General features: G+C 44.7%; 2 protein-coding genes across 5 annotated transcripts in view; one reads left to right on the top strand and one right to left on the bottom strand.

Annotated features, from left to right (window-relative positions):
• GRIN1 (glutamate ionotropic receptor NMDA type subunit 1) overlaps nucleotides 1–1,440 on the top strand; it is a 199,413-nt gene extending 197,973 nt beyond the window's left edge. For 2 of the 4 annotated variants that reach the window (XR_011023219.1, XR_011023217.1), the window contains exon 23: nucleotides 1,383–1,430. The gene's annotated coding sequence lies outside the window, so the exon portion shown is untranslated. Of the gene's footprint in view, nucleotides 1–1,382 lie in introns of all 4 variants that reach the window. The other 2 variants (XR_011023218.1, XR_011023220.1) reach the window with 2 other exon arrangements.
• Nucleotides 1,409–14,933, bottom strand: LRRC26 (leucine rich repeat containing 26). The gene is given in 3 exon segments (XM_068247979.1): nucleotides 1,409–1,666; nucleotides 1,668–1,714; nucleotides 14,315–14,933. Coding segments are annotated over 3 exon segments (918 nt in total). The 5' UTR covers nucleotides 14,928–14,933.
• Between the last annotated feature and the right edge of the window lie 551 nt (nucleotides 14,934–15,484).

Genomic DNA, 15,484 nt, shown 5'->3' with positions numbered 1-15,484 from the left:
ACCCCTTCTCATTACAGAGATGCACATCACCTATTAAGCTTAATTGGTAGTAGGCTTTCGAGCCTACACAGCTTGGAGTAAGACAACATGCATAAAGAGGATGATGTGGTCAAAATACTCATTTGCCTAATAATTCTGCACTCCCTGTAGATACCTTAGGGTCTGAACTTTTTTTAATATGCATGTCAAGAGGGTATATTACTATTATTTTTAAAAATTATGTCATTGTAAAAAGTGATGGACGAAAAACTGAAAAAATGCACATTTATTTCCAAATAAAACATTGGTGCCATACATTGTGGTAGGGACATCATTTAAATTGTTTAATAACCAGGACAAATGGGCAAATAAAATACATGGGTTTTAATTATGGTAGCATGTATTATTTTAAAACTATAATTGCCAAAATATGGGAAATAACTATTTTTTTCCACTTTTTTTTCATAATATTCCCGTTAAAATGGACTCAGAAGAAAAATGCATTAGCAAACTATACCACCCGAAGAAAGCCTAAATGGTGGTGAAAAAACAAGATATAGATCATTTTATTGTGATAAGTAGTGATAAAGTTCTTGGTGAATGAATGGGTGTAGTGCTGAAATGATACATAAGGTGAAAAAAACACTGAAGGCAGAAGTGGTTAAGGACAGGAGCAATTTTCACATTTCAGTGCTCCTCCCATTTATTCGCCAATAACTTTATTGCTACTTATCACACCTAAATGATTTATATCATGTTTCCTTTCGCCACAAATATTGGGTTTTGGGGTGATACTTCTTTTCATTAATTACTTTATTTTTTATGAATTTTATAGGGAAATACAAGGATAAAATATGAAAAAATACACTCTTCCGCCTCTTCTTTAAAATACACTCTTCTTTACAATAAACAATGCTACTATAGATGAAACCGACACATTTTACTTTCCCATTTGTCCCAGCTATTGCAACATTTAAATCATGTTTCTAGTACAATGCATTGTCTTTAATATATTATATTAAAATAAAGGGTTTTTTTTTCTTCTGTTTTGCGTTTTTGTATACCCTGTCAATAATTACAAGTTCTTATTTGCTAAAATATCAGTAATATACCCTAATTTTATACATATTTAAAGGAACTCTGACCCTAAGGTAACTATTTATGAATTTTATTCGCGGGGGGGGGGGGGGGGGGGTGTTAGTAAGGCTTTAAAAGCTATTACATTTATTTATTTTTTTTACTTCAATTTTACCTTTTGGCCACTAGATTGCACTATAGGCTATCCTGGGAAGTTACCAGGAAGTGTTGGATCGTTTTTTTTAACTACATTTGTTACTTTTACAACTGAACATGCCTCTTTATTCAAAGTATGTTTATTCGTTCACTGGCACTTTGATTGGCAGGAATTTTAGCAGACTTCAGCTATCCCTCAACAAGCCGGCAAGTGGTGTTCCATTCCTGAGCTTTTCCTGGTGATTGTCTGGCGGGGCTTCTTGTAGACCTGAGGCTTCCGCTGTTGCCGCAGTGACAGCCGGTGGTAGGAGACCACAAGAGATCCGGTGAGGAGGCAGAGTAGGATGCTGGCAGTAAACAAGGCGATGCCGATCAGAAGGAAGTAGAGGTATTCGAAGAGCGTGAAGAAATCCTGGCAGTGGTCGAATGATCCTCGCTCGATCTCCAGCAGAGGGGTACTGGTTCAGGTACTTCGGGACGCCGCACAACGTCCGCTGCTTCTCTGAAAGACAAAGCCACTTTCACTGAGAAAAACGCAATGCATTCCCTTCAACTTTATAAATAGCATGGACATGGCTGAAGCCCTAATTCATCCTGGTTAGGCCTATAACACACAGCTATCCCACAGTGTTTCTAACAGAAAGCACAATTTGGGGTAACGAGGCGCCCCCCCGTGTGAATAAAATTGGATTAAAAACAAGATAAAATTGAAAAAAATGAGGTGGCCAACCTCAATGACGAGATCTTTGTGTACAATGACTTTACCTGTCGATGTTCCATATATGAAAACATATTGTGCCATTGGGCTCCCGTTTCTTTTTGTCTCCTGTGTCTTTTTTTCTAGGGTGCTGAGGAACCCCTACTACTCTACGTTCCTAACAGAAACTGGCAGATGGGAGTGCCAAGGTTTCCTGCTAGTTAGGACCTGGGTATACAGCGGCATAGCTGATGTGAGCAACAGATCCCTTCAACAAGCATGGATGCAGCACAGAGAGGACTCTTCACTCCACAGACCCCCCCCCCCCCCCCCACATCGCAGTGGCGTAACTAAGGAGCTTGGAGCCCCAGTGTGAGTTTTACATGAGGCGCCAAACACTCTGTATATAGAGCCAAAAGCTCTCACCTGGTAGGTGTTCTGGTTCACCAGGAGCTTGCTGGGCAATTTTTAACCCTCTTGCTTGCTTGGTCTCCCGTAGAAATTCAGATAATCAGATAAATAATGAGTCTAGGGTCTGTGAAAAAATGTTCAACTTGTCTAATACCTTATCTGGCTGAAGACATGCAGTCATTAAAACAATAGTGATAGAGCAGGCAGTTTTTCTCCCTAAGGACCCTGCCTCTGCTCTGCATCATGCTGTGTACATTTGCGAGACGCCGCCCTCTAATAGCTCTGTAATCACCGCCTAAAGCCTGTGGTTCACATTTCTGCATGCAAGATCTGGCCCTGGCCCCGCCAATATCTTTGCCTCAATCTCTGCTGCTAAACTTTCCCTCCACCGATATCTGAGATGCCTTCCTGCAGCGACATTGCAAAACCGAAGTATTATACACTGAACGCTGCTATAATCGCAATTAACATTGCGGACTATACAGCGCCCATGTAACCAGCCAGCTGACCGACAGTGCCCAAATTACCCACTTTTATGCCTCTACCCCCAGTAAATATTTATTGCTTTCCTACATTTCCTATGTCTGTAGGCACCGGTGTTCACGCTGAAGCTATGGTGGTCCTAGGGAAAGAAGTGACGAAAAGTTTCCCTACTGGGACAGAGCAGTAAAAACTATAGAAGAGTTTTTATCTCTTCTTTACAATTGAAAGTTAAAGCGAATGCTCTTCCTTGGAATTGGGCTTCAAAGCAAACCTGAAGCTAAAATAAACGTATTATATAATGAATGTGTAGTACGGAAAAGGAATAGAACATTAGTAGCAAAGAAAATAGTCTAAGTTTAGTTTTTTTTCGACAACATTACATAGTCTAGTACTGAACAAACAACGCGCAAACTGTTTTGGAAGCTAACGTCCTATATTTGTTGCATCTGTTTTGAATGCAAGTTGTGTAATCTGCCGATGTTTTGGGCTCTGCACATCTATGCAGCTGGTCAACTCTGTTGCAGCCTGCATTTGAAAGCGCTGCCATTTTCTCTTGTAGCACAGGACCAATAGAGAGCTAATACTGTGGTAGAGGAATGGTCCCTTTGCCCCAAGGGCCCCGGATTGGTCGCAACCTCTGCATCCCCTATTGCTATGCCACTGTCTGTCCTTCCAAAGAAGTTCCTAGGGTGTGGTGTGGGTGGTCAGTGAAGAGAACCAGTCTTACGCTTTGCCTCCATCTCATTGTTTCATATGGGAAAGAGAGGGGAGACACAGTCTGGTGAACAGGGGAGTGTCAGGACTGAAATACTAAAACAAGGTGCACTGTGGGTATCAGTACTCTGCTCAGCCAGATATGACACCATCAGGGACTTGATCACGTTTCCAAACCAGCAAAGTATTTTATTTAGCTGGATTGATGATTGTTCTATTTAAAGGGAACCTGAAGTGAGAGGTATATGGAGGCTGCCATATTTATTTCCTTTTAAAAAATACCAAATACCTGGCAGCCCTGCTGATCTATCTGGCTGCAGTAGTGTCTGTATCACACCAGAAACAAGCATGCAGCTAATCTTGTCGGATCTGACAATAATCTCAGAAATACTTCATCTGCTGCATGCTTGTCCAAGGTCTATGGCTAAAAGTATTAGAGGCAGAGGATCAGCAGGATAGCTAGGCAACTGATATTGTTTATAAGGAAATAAATATGGCAGCCTCCATATCAGATTTAGCCAGTGTTTGCCCATTGTAAAATCTTTCCTCTCGCTCATTTACATTCAGACATTTATCACATGGTGACATTTTTACTGCTGGCAGGCGATGTCACTGGAAGGAGATGCTGCATGCTTTTTTGGCAGCTGGAAACAGCTGTTATTTCCCACAATGCAACAAAACTCCCACAGTGTGATGTCAGGACCTCAAAGCTGTGAGGTGCTGGCATCACACTGTGGGAGGGGTTTCACCACAAAATCAGCCATACAGAGATCCCTGATGATCCATTTGAGAAAAGGACTAGATTTCTCAGGGGAAAGGGGGTATCAGCTACTGATTGGGATGAATTTCGATTCTTGGTTATGGTTTATCTTTAATCTGTACTCCAAAAACCAAATTAAAGGCACCAGTGCACAGACCACAGATCGCAGAATTGCTACAGCCATTTCCTCTTATACAGTGAGGTTTTAAAGCATACCTAACGTGAAAAAAGGTTAGATGTTTATCTCAGTAATGGGAAGCCTGTGTATTCCCGACTCCTCCTACAGCCTAGCGTTCCTTTCAGAGGTGTAAAATTAGACCCTGCAAAGGATGCAGTGGCAGGGGGCCCGTGGGGGGAGAAGTTTATTTTCCCTGTCCAGAGAGACTGACAACTAAGGGCATGGAGAGGAAAAACTTTCTGCTCTCTGCACAATTGTTCTAATGGCTGCATTTGCTCAGCCACTGATAAGAAATCATACAAGGTTTTGCAGACAAAGATTTGTAGACAGTCCCTATTCAGTATGCAGCAGGCTCTTTTGTACAGTGCCCAGCCCTCAACCTCTCTACCCTTCCTCAAATGCTCTTCTCTGTACTGTAGTGATACTGGAGGAGTCTATAGAACCAGTTCTGCTCCACCAGAGATGGACAGAGTGAGTGTAATAAGCTGAGGCTGGGAGCACACTCCTCTGTCAGTTTTCTGTATGTGTTTTCAGCACACCATGGGCTCGATTTACTAAAGTGTGATAACTGCTATCACAGCAATTATCACACGAGCTGCTGCACGCAAAGGTTTGCGCACGAACAGCGATACTTCGCGTGATAAGTGCTGTGATAGCAATTATCACACTTTAGTGAATCAAGCCCCATGTGTGTCTGTATGTGTGAAAACATGCACGTTTTATCACAGAATCTAATGTAATTGATAGTGAAAATGCTGCAGTGTTTCACTGCTGTCTGTTTTTATCTGCATGGGGAAAACACATTCAAGTGTGCACTAGCCAACTGATCAACACTGGATCTCAGTTTACCTGTGCAGAAAGCGAGGGGGGAGGGAGGGGGCCCCATCCAAAGTTTTGCAGGTGATTTCTAGTTACGCCCCTGGTTCCTTTATACCTATTTTACAAAAGCTTGTGGAATAGGTTTCTTGTGTCTGCACTCCCAGCCATGGATGACCTCATCCAGAATGGGCATGCATGAGTAAGGCTTGCACACCCTCAGAAGAACGAAGCGCTCGTACATTGAGGAAAAAAGCCATGCACATGCAGCTCTGCGATACCCTCCGCAAACTCTGGTCTGCACACAACCTTCTTTTGTCCTCCTCCAGAGTCACCTCCTCGCATTCACGTATACAAGACTTCTCACGTGTCTCAACCACTCCTCTGGAATGCCCTTCCAGGACACACCTGCCACTCTCCAACCTTTGAAATCTTTAAACACTGCCTCAAAACTCACTTTTTTCCAACAAGCATATGATCTAAGTTAGGTAATTTCCCTTTAACCTCTGGCCAACCTCTTGTCCTCCTTAAAGGGAACCTTAACTGAACGGGGGGTAAAGAGTTTCACTTACCTGGGGCTATTACCAGCCCCCTGCAGCAGTCCTGTGCCCGCGGAGCCGCTCTGGAATCCTCCGGTCCCCCGCTGTCACTTAGTTTCGTTTTTGACGGCTCACCAGTCGGCCGGCCGCCATGCGCATTATTGGACACATTCCCTACTGCAATTTGCGCTGTTGCGGACCGCAACGCGCACAAAAATACGCGTTGCCGCATTCCGCACGCATAAATATGCGGCAACGCGTATTTTTGTACGCGTTGCGGTCCGCAACAGCGCTAATTGCAGTAGGGAATGCGTCCAATAATAAGCATGGCAGCCGGCCGACTGGTGAGTCGTCAAAAACGAAACTAAGTGACAGCGGGGGACCGGAGGATTCCAGAGCGGCTCCGAGGACACAGGACTGCTACAGGGGGCTGGTAATAGCCCCAGGTAAGTGAAACTCTTTACCCCCCGTTCAGTTAAGGTTCCCTTTAATAGATAACCGAAAAACACACTGCCTGTATGAATACTGCATACTACCCCTCCCCCCCCCCCCACCCCCCCCCCCCCCCCCACCCCCCACCCCCCATTCCTCTAGATTGTAGGATCGTGTCTTGGAATTTGTTATTAATTTTGTGTCTTACAATTCTGTATTTTGTACCAATTCTGTATTTGTTACGTGTCCATATTTGATGGATACCAATGTCTGTATTATTATGTACCTCATGTTTGTTTTTCTTACTTTGTACAGCACCATGGAATATGTTGGTGCTTTATAAATCGATAATGCTAATAATACTGGGCTTGCGCTGATCTTACTTGTGCATGCCTGGTACGAATGCTTACATCTACGGCCAGGAGAGCAGCCAGAAGTGGCCTGTGCAGGAAGTGCTCTGTGCAGGAAGTGACCTGTGCAGGAAGTGCCCTGTGCAGGAAGTGACCTGTGCAGGAAGTGACCTGTGCAGGAAGTGACCTGTGCAGGAAGTGACCTGTGCAGTAAGTGTCCTGTGCAGGAAGTGTCCTGTGCAGAAGTGACCTGTGCAGTAAGTGCCCTGTGCAGGAAGTGACCTGTGCAGTAAGTGTCCTGTGCAGGAAGTGACCTGTGCAGTAAGTGTCCTGTGTAGGAAGTGTGTTGCTAAGTAGTAATAAGAAATAATTAAGTTATTCAACAGAAAGATAAAACACAATAGAAAGTTTTGTAGACAGTAGAGAGTAATGGCAGGGTATCTAAACCAAGCTGCACCTGTCTGACACTAGCTGCATAGAGCTACAGGACCTCTTAACTTAACCACTTGAGGACAGTAGGCTTACACCTCCTAGTGACCACAACTACAACTCAGCACACAAGTGATCCCCCCCCCCCCTTTCTGCCCATCAACAGAGCTTCTGTTGGTGGGCTCTGAATCCCTGCCGGCATGTTTGTTGTTTTTGTTTGTTTATTTATTATTTTTTATAAATTCCCCCCCCCTTTCTTTTAATTTTATAATTTTCATACCCTCCCTCCCCTTGCCAGCCAATCACAGCAATTGGCTGTCATAGGCATCAGGCTATGACAGCTGATTGCTTCTGTGCCTCCCAGGGGGACAGGCGTGTCACAGAGCTGTCCGCAGTACAGCGCTTTTGTAGATCGCAGCGATGGAAGGAAGATGGAGGGGCGCACTTTCGTGTCTCTGCCTTGGGTGCTGGAGGACCTTGTCCCAGCTCTGAACTTTTTTTTTTTTTTACAATATTAATTTATAGATTATGTAGTCAGAGTTTGCCCATTGTAAAATCGTCCCACTCCCTGATTTACATTCTGAAATTTATCACAGATGGCAACACCTTTAGTCCTGCCAGTTGTTTTCTGCTTGAATGTTCGTTTATTGAGAATTCTATGCACAGAGGAAGATACTGCTTGCTTGGCAGTTGGGAAAAAATGTATTTCCCACAATGCAACAAGGTTACACAGCCAGGAAACTGTCAGGACCATGGCCCTGACATCACACTGTGGGAGGGGTTCAAAACATTATCAGCCACACAGACATCTCTGACAATCATTTCGAGAAAAGGTAAAGATTTCTTGTGGGAAAGGCGGTATTGGCTACTGATTGGGAAGAAGTTCAATCCTGGGTTAAAGTTCCTCTTTAACTAGTAACTGCATCTTGTGCAGTATATCTATGTCTCGCAGGACTTTACCAATGAGATGCTGTGGTCATTGATTAAATGAAAGTAACACATTCACGCGTTACTTCCTGGTAGAGTACTAACAGTACGCCCTCGAAGATAAAATGGGGGAACATCTTGTGGCCAAATAGTAAAATTACACCTACATACATTTTTTTTTTTAAATATATACATATACCTATAAAATTCACCTCTTACCTTCCTTAGGGGTTGAACTTTTTTATTATGTATGTCATAAAAGTATATTACTGTCATTTTTGCAAATATGGGCTTGTAATTAGTGATGGACCTAAGACAGAAAAAAATACACCTTTAATTCCAAATTAAATATTGTTGCCCTGCATTGTACTTGGGAAATATGTTAAATGTTGTAATAACGGGAACAAATGAGTTAATAAAATCTGCGGATTTTAACCCCAGTAAAAAGTTTTATTTTAAAACTATAATGGCCGAAAACTGAGAAATAATAAATTCTTTCCATTTTTTCTTTTCCTCCCCCATTAAAATGCATTTAGAATAAAATAATTCTTAGCAAAATGTACCACCTAAAAGAAGCCTAATTGGTGGCGAAAAAACAAGATATAGATCATTTTGTTGTGATAAGTAGTGATTACGTTATTGGCAAATAAAAGGGGGGGAGAGCTGAGAGGTGAAAATTTCTAGGGTCCTTAAAGGACTTCCGAGGCGAAATCTATAATCTATTTTTTGCTCACCTGGGGCTTCTAAAAGCCCCTCATATCTGTCTCAGTCCCTCGCTGCAGCCCCAGTCCTCCTCAGTGTCCCTGTTGGCTGGCTGCAGTGATCGCAACCCGCTGGCGGAGTAGGATCCTCTGCATCCACGTCATCTGGCGTGTACTGTACACACAAATACTGCGCAGGCGCAGTATGCACCAGATAACATGGATGCGTGGGCACAAGGTGCAGACTAGCTGACCCTGCCGGCTGGTTGGGATAATTGCACCCGGCCAGCTGGGACACCGAAGTGGACCGGGGCTGTGGCGAGGGACTGAGACAACTGCGAGGTGCTGGAAGAAGCCCCAGGTGAGTAAAAAAAAAAAGACTTAAGATTCTGCCTTGGAAGTCCTTGAAAGGAGTTCTGTGGGGTGTAAAAATAAACAAAAGGCGTCACTTACCTGGGGCTTCTACCGGCCCCCTGCAGCTATTAAAGAGACTCTGTAACACATTTTTCAGCCTTACTTCTTCTATCCTATACATTCCTATGCCTGTTCTAATGTGCTCTGGCTTACTGCAGCCTTTCCTAATTGCACTGTCTTTGTAATAATTCTTATCTCCTTTCCTCTGTCGTGTCTGTCGGGCTAATGCTTGAATGTGTGGAATGTGCAGGGCTGCTTCTGATTGGATAGAAGTGATACACACCCTCTGCAGGCCCCCTGCACACGCTGTATGACTCACACACTCTGTTTATGTGAAACTATCACAAGCTGGTTAGTTTGTTTGTAAACATTGCCTAAAACTGTTAATTACAAGCCAGGATCGCAGCAGAGAGTGGCAGAAACAGCACAGAGGGGCACAGGAGAAAATAAGGAATAGAATGGTATGCTTTTTAGTGTAAGAATATTAGAGTACAGATTCTCTTTAAGTCCCACGAAGTCACTGAAGCCTCCACCGTTCATGCCGCCGGTGACCTGCTAATTATGGCGCGTGCCATCGGGAGCTTACTGTGCAGACGCAGTACAAAGTTTTCTTGTACCACGCCTGCACAGTAAGCTCCCGATGGCGCGCGCAGGAGCGAGGACGCATGCAGCCGCAGTGCTATTGGTCTAGTTAGACAAATAATTAGCAGGTCACCGGCGGCATGAACGGTAGAGGCTTCAGTGACGGCGTGGGACTTAGCTGCAGGGGGCCGGTAGAAGCCCCAGGTAGGTGACGCCTTTTGTTTATTTTTACACCCCACAGAACCCCGTAAGGAGAAAAAACTCATCGGCTGGGTTCACTGTGGTCAGTTGCAGGCATGATCACACATATGCAAATTGTTCGGAGTTGATGCAAATGTATGCAAATTCTTATGCAAATAAATGCGGCTTAAAAATGGACCAATTAATTTAAACTTGGGTTTAAATTGATTGGTTCATTTACAAACTGCATACATTTGCATACAAATTTGCATAATTTTGGAACAATTTGCATCTCATTGATTATCCCTAGTTGCATATCGCACGTGTTAAAATGTGTGTGAACTTCAACGGAGACTGGACATGGCTCATAGAATTGTATGTGACCAACAGGCCCATAGAATTGTATGTGCAGTGAGTTGACAACTGAGCACTGTGAACAGGGCCTTAGTGGTTAACTAATTAAACTCTTGCAACAAAGGCAGAAATGAAGCTGCTCTTCTTGAGCTGCCTGTCCACCGACATGCAGGAAAAATGTAGACCAAAGGCGAGATAAAGGGTAACTGTCGGGCATAAAATCAATTTACTTTTATCTGGTAAACAAGTAATAAGGATGCTAACCAGGCAATCCAAAAGGTAAAATCACTATTACTTTTCTTGATGATAAATGATCATTCCCCAGTTTACCTGACTCTTATTTGGTACACACAAAATTTGGTACACAAAAAAGAAGTTGCAGGGCATGCTGGGTTGTCCTTTTTTTGCTTCCTTACTTCCCCTCAGACTTAAAGAGAGTCTGAAGCGAGAATAAATCTCGCTTCAGACCTCATAGTTAGCAGGGGCATGTGTGCCCCTGCTAAAACGCCGCTATCCCGCGGCTTAACGGGGGTCCCTTCACCAACAAATCCCCTCCGTACATCACGGAATCTCTTCCGCATTGGGGCAGGGCTAACCGCCGCAGCCCTGCCTCCCGCGCGTCTATCAGACGCGTACCTCCGCCTCTCCCCCGCCCCTCTCAGTCTTCCTTCACTGAGAGGGGCGGGGGAGAGGCGGCGATGCGCGTCTGATAGACGCGACTGGAGGCAGGGCTGCAGCCGTTAGCCCTGCCTCCCGGAAGAGCAAAATTTACGACCAATTTGGTCGTTGATTTTGCAGGGGGGGAGTTTGGGGGTGAAGGGACCCCCGTTTAGCCGCGGGATAGCGGCGTTTTAGCAGGGGCACACGTGCCCCTGCTAACTATGAGCTCTGAAGCGAGAATTATTCTCGCTTCAGTGTCTCTTTAACTAATGCAGCCTGATTGGCTGAAGCCTCTTTCCCTCCTGTTTTCTCCTCCCACACCTCTGTTCCTGATTGGCCAATATTTCTCATGATGAGACAATGCACTTTCTATAGTGAAGGGCGGGAAAATCAGGCAGAGGAAAATAAGGGAGGAAATGATATCAGAATTGGCTTCAAAATAGCCACAGCTAAAATGGGAAATGCTAAGAAAGATGTTCTCTTTTTTTACAGTAGAAAAATCACTAAAATCAAAACAGTGCAATACATCTGTTATGTAAGTAGAGCAAGTATTTATCTAATCATATATGTGGTTTTTTTTTCTGAGATAGTAAGGCTGACAGCTCCTCTTTAAAGTATAAGCCTGGTTCGGCTACATTCTGCAGGTATCATTCTAAAAGTGTATACAAGTTGAGTCTATTGCTGTATTATCCTCAGGATTCTCTCCACATGTTCTGCTTGAGGAGGTCAGAGGCACACCCCTAGGCTGTATTACATCTGATTGCGTGTACATAATCCACGCGTGAAGATGGCTGAGCTGAGCCTCCCCCGACTCATCCAGGAACGCTCACACAGGTGGATGGACAGTGCAGGCTTGGTTTTGGGGGGGGGGGGGGGGTGTTATCATACTACACAGGAGAAGTATGTAGAATTCTGAAGGGGGGATGAGTGGCCCTCTGATAGATCCCCCTGGTTGCTGACACTTTGAAGACACCCCAACAGCTGTGCATGCTAATAATGAAAACTAGACATGTGACCACCAGGGAGGGTTACTGCAGAGCCGGGACAAGGTCCTCCAGCACCCAAGGCTGAGACACCAAAGTGCACCCCTCCATCCCTCCCACCCCAGCTGTCACACACTGATTGCTATTAGACTAAGAGGCACCCCAGGGCCCCCAACACCTTAATCTCTAGTTATATGGCTTGCAGTCACTGCCGTGTATCCCCTTTTCTTATTTCTCTCTGCTTCAAACACAATAGGGGAATGATAGCTGAGTGAGTTGTGCGCCCCTCCTATACAGCGCCCTGAGGCTGGAGCCTCTCCAGCCTATGCCTCGGCCCGGCCCTGGGTTATTGCCTCTGCTTATTTTGGAAAACATACACGTATCACCTTTTGTGTGTTTGGAGGCTAATTAGCAACAGCCATAGCAGCTGCTATGGGGCCCTGGAGCAGAGGGGGCCCAAGTGGTACTTGATGTGTTCCTCCACCCTTTGACTTTGTTTCAGTGTCCTTAGACTATGCACAATGTAGATTGCATGAGAATGTAAATTGCCCAGTAAACTCATATCCATAGGGTAGGGGCAGGTGGCATTGCCGAAGAGTGCCTGCATCTGAGGGCCCCATGAAAGTTTCGCTATGGGGCCCCATGATCTCTAGCTATGCTGGCTGAAGTAGGGCCCCTCTGGTCCAGGGGCCCTGGCGCAGTCACTATCTCTGCATCCCCTATTCCTACACCACTGGCTGTCACTCATGTTAATTAGAGATGGCCCGAACCTCCGATTTTCGGTTCGCGAACCCACCGCGAAAGTTCGGTACGCGCGAAATTTTCGCAAACCGCAATAGACTTCAATGGGGATGCGAACTTTGAAAACTAGAAACATTTATGCTGGCCACAAAAGTGATGGAAAAGATGTTTCAAGGGGTCTAACACCTGGAGGGGGGCATGGCGGAGTGGGATACACGCCAAAAGTCCTGGGGGAAAATCTGGATTGGACGCAAAGCAGCGTTTTAAGGGCAGAAATCACATTGAATGCTAAATTTCAGGCCTAAAATGCTTTAAAACATCTTGCATGTTTATACATCAATCAGGGAGTGTAATTAGAGTACTGCTTCACACTGACACACCAAACTCACTGTGTAATGCACCGCAAACAGCTGTTCGCGTAGTGACGGCCGTGCTGGATTGGTGCGCACCGTGGCGAGATTGCTCTTCCTCACTCAGTGATGTCTGGTTAGGTAATGTCTGTCTGCCTTATGAACTTTCCATGGTTCTTTCTCTACCATTGTTATAGCTTACATCTATTTTTTTAAATTGTTCTGCTTGCTGTTCAGTACCTGCATCGAGAATCTGTTATGGAGGGCAAGTCTGCCATTGCGAGTGACCACAGGTAATGGCCGGGGAATCCTGGTTCTATTCGGTCCGGAGTGGGAGCCTAAGAAATGGCTACCATCACCACACATCCAAGGAAAGCAGCAAGCACGCTGTGGGCAAAGGAGCAGGAACGGCTACCCCACATCCAAGGAAGGCAGCAAGCATGGCATGCACGTCCCGAGGTAGTGACCAAAAATAACAATACAGGAGGACTTTCGAGGCCCTAATGTAATGAATCAACTTTAAATCCTTTAACGAGAATCTGTTATGGAGGGCAAGTCTGCCATCCATTCAAGTAAAAGGTATGCACTGACTGCCAGGTATAATACAATGTGCAGTCAAAGATGCAGTGAAAGGTATGCAGTGACTGCAAACAGCCGTTTGTGTAGTGACGGCCGTGTTGACCTGGTACGCACCATGACGAGAGTGCAGGTGATGCTTTCCAGCCCATATGGTTGCCGGACTGAGGTAGCTGAATGACAGAACAGTGACTGTCCAGCTGATCAAATTTGGTCTGTCCACAATGAAGCAACAACCTTATTATCTTTGGTGTGCCACCCCCCCAGACACTCATATAGGCTGCGTGCGCTCACGTAGGTAGGTGGGTGCACTGTGAACAACAGGTAGGTAGGTATATGCAGTGATGGGTATTGCAATGTGCACCTGTCACACACAGACAGGTAGCAGACAGGCACATTCTTTCCTCTACCTTATTTACATTCTGAAATGTATTACTGGTGGTGACATCTTTAGTCCTGCCAGGTGATCTGTACGGAATGTTCGTTTACTGAGAGTTCTATGCACAGAGGGAGATGCTGCTTGCTCAGCATTTTAAAAAAGACATAATTTCCCACAATGCAACGTGGTTCACAGACAGCAAACTGTCAGGACTATGGTCATGACATCACACTTTGGGAGGGGTTTCACCACTATATATGCCACATAGACCCCCCCTTGTGATCTATTTGAAAAAAAGGTAAATAATTCTGGTGGGAAAGGGGGTATCAGCTACTGATTGGAATGAAGTTGAATCCTGTGTTAACGTTCTCCTTTAAGGTGTCATAAATCTAAGAGTAGCATAAATAACCATATATTAAACAAAATGCAAGTTTCTGCATACTCACCATACATTTTCTCAGCATTTTCAGTCATCCAGGACAGAAGATATAGTATCTGACAGGTGCAGACCCAAGGATTCCCATCCAACCTTAGTTCCCGAAGAGCTGGTAACTTGTAGAGAATATCCACTCTCAAGCCAGTCAGAGCATTGTTGTGCAGATAAAGCACTTGGAGGTTTGTAAGAGGTTCAAAAATGTTCCAAGGCAACCTAGAAATCCGGTTGTTGCCCAGATTTAACGTGAACAGGCTAGACAATGGCTGGAAAACCTCAGGCTTGAGATTCACCAGCTGGTTGCTGCTTAGATCCAAGTAGGTGAGGTTCCGCAGGTTTTGGAAAGCCTGGGAGTGAATGACGGAGAGTATATTATTTTGAAGTTCTATGCGCTTCAAGTTTGGGTACTTGTAGAATGACAAAGGCTTGAGAGATGTCATTTTGTTGTAGGCCAGTAGGATAGTATGAGTATCTCCCTCTATATCTTCAGGAACAAAGTGCAGACCTCTTCCATAGCAGTCCATCTTTCCACCAGAACAAGAGCAGACATCAGGGCAGCAAAAGATCTGTAGCCCACTGAGACCAACAAGGATCAACTGTATGGAGACCTTCAGAAAATTCTTCATCTCTCATTTCTCTCATGAAATCAGAAATCAAAGCACAGCAAGAGAAAATCCTTCAAGACTTTCCAAGGTCAAAAGTTAAACTCAGAAGTTTGATCTTATGGTGGTTTCTTCATTAAGGTGACTTCTTCAACAGCAGAATTAACATGAAACTTCACAAAGTTTCTCCAGATCTCAAGACCTGCCTTCCATGTTCGGAACAGCGAGTGCCACTGGCATATTTTACGATCCAGACCAAACATCTTAGGCGTAAAGACAGGTCATATGAGCTGTGCAAATATTAACGGAGATTAATAGAGGGCTATATGCCCGCTGTGCTCCTGTATTGTTCTGCTGTTGACAGAGTACGGGGTTGTAACTCCACCCAGCAGGATAAAGAAAGAAGATAAATATTTCTCACTCGAGGCAGAAAGGACATACTGTAAGAGATTAGCCAGCCTGACATAATATTGTTTGTATTGAGGGTTGAAACATCTAAAGTTTCCTTTTGTCAGTCGGGGAGATAACGCAAGATTTACAGAAGAATTAAGAGTGAGAAACGAAAGGGCCAATTAGAATGA

This window comes from Hyperolius riggenbachi, chromosome 8 (genome assembly GCF_040937935.1).
Source record: "Hyperolius riggenbachi isolate aHypRig1 chromosome 8, aHypRig1.pri, whole genome shotgun sequence".
In the NCBI taxonomy this organism is placed as follows: domain Eukaryota; kingdom Metazoa; phylum Chordata; class Amphibia; order Anura; family Hyperoliidae; genus Hyperolius; species Hyperolius riggenbachi.
This window is presented reverse-complemented; position numbering and strand designations above follow the sequence as displayed.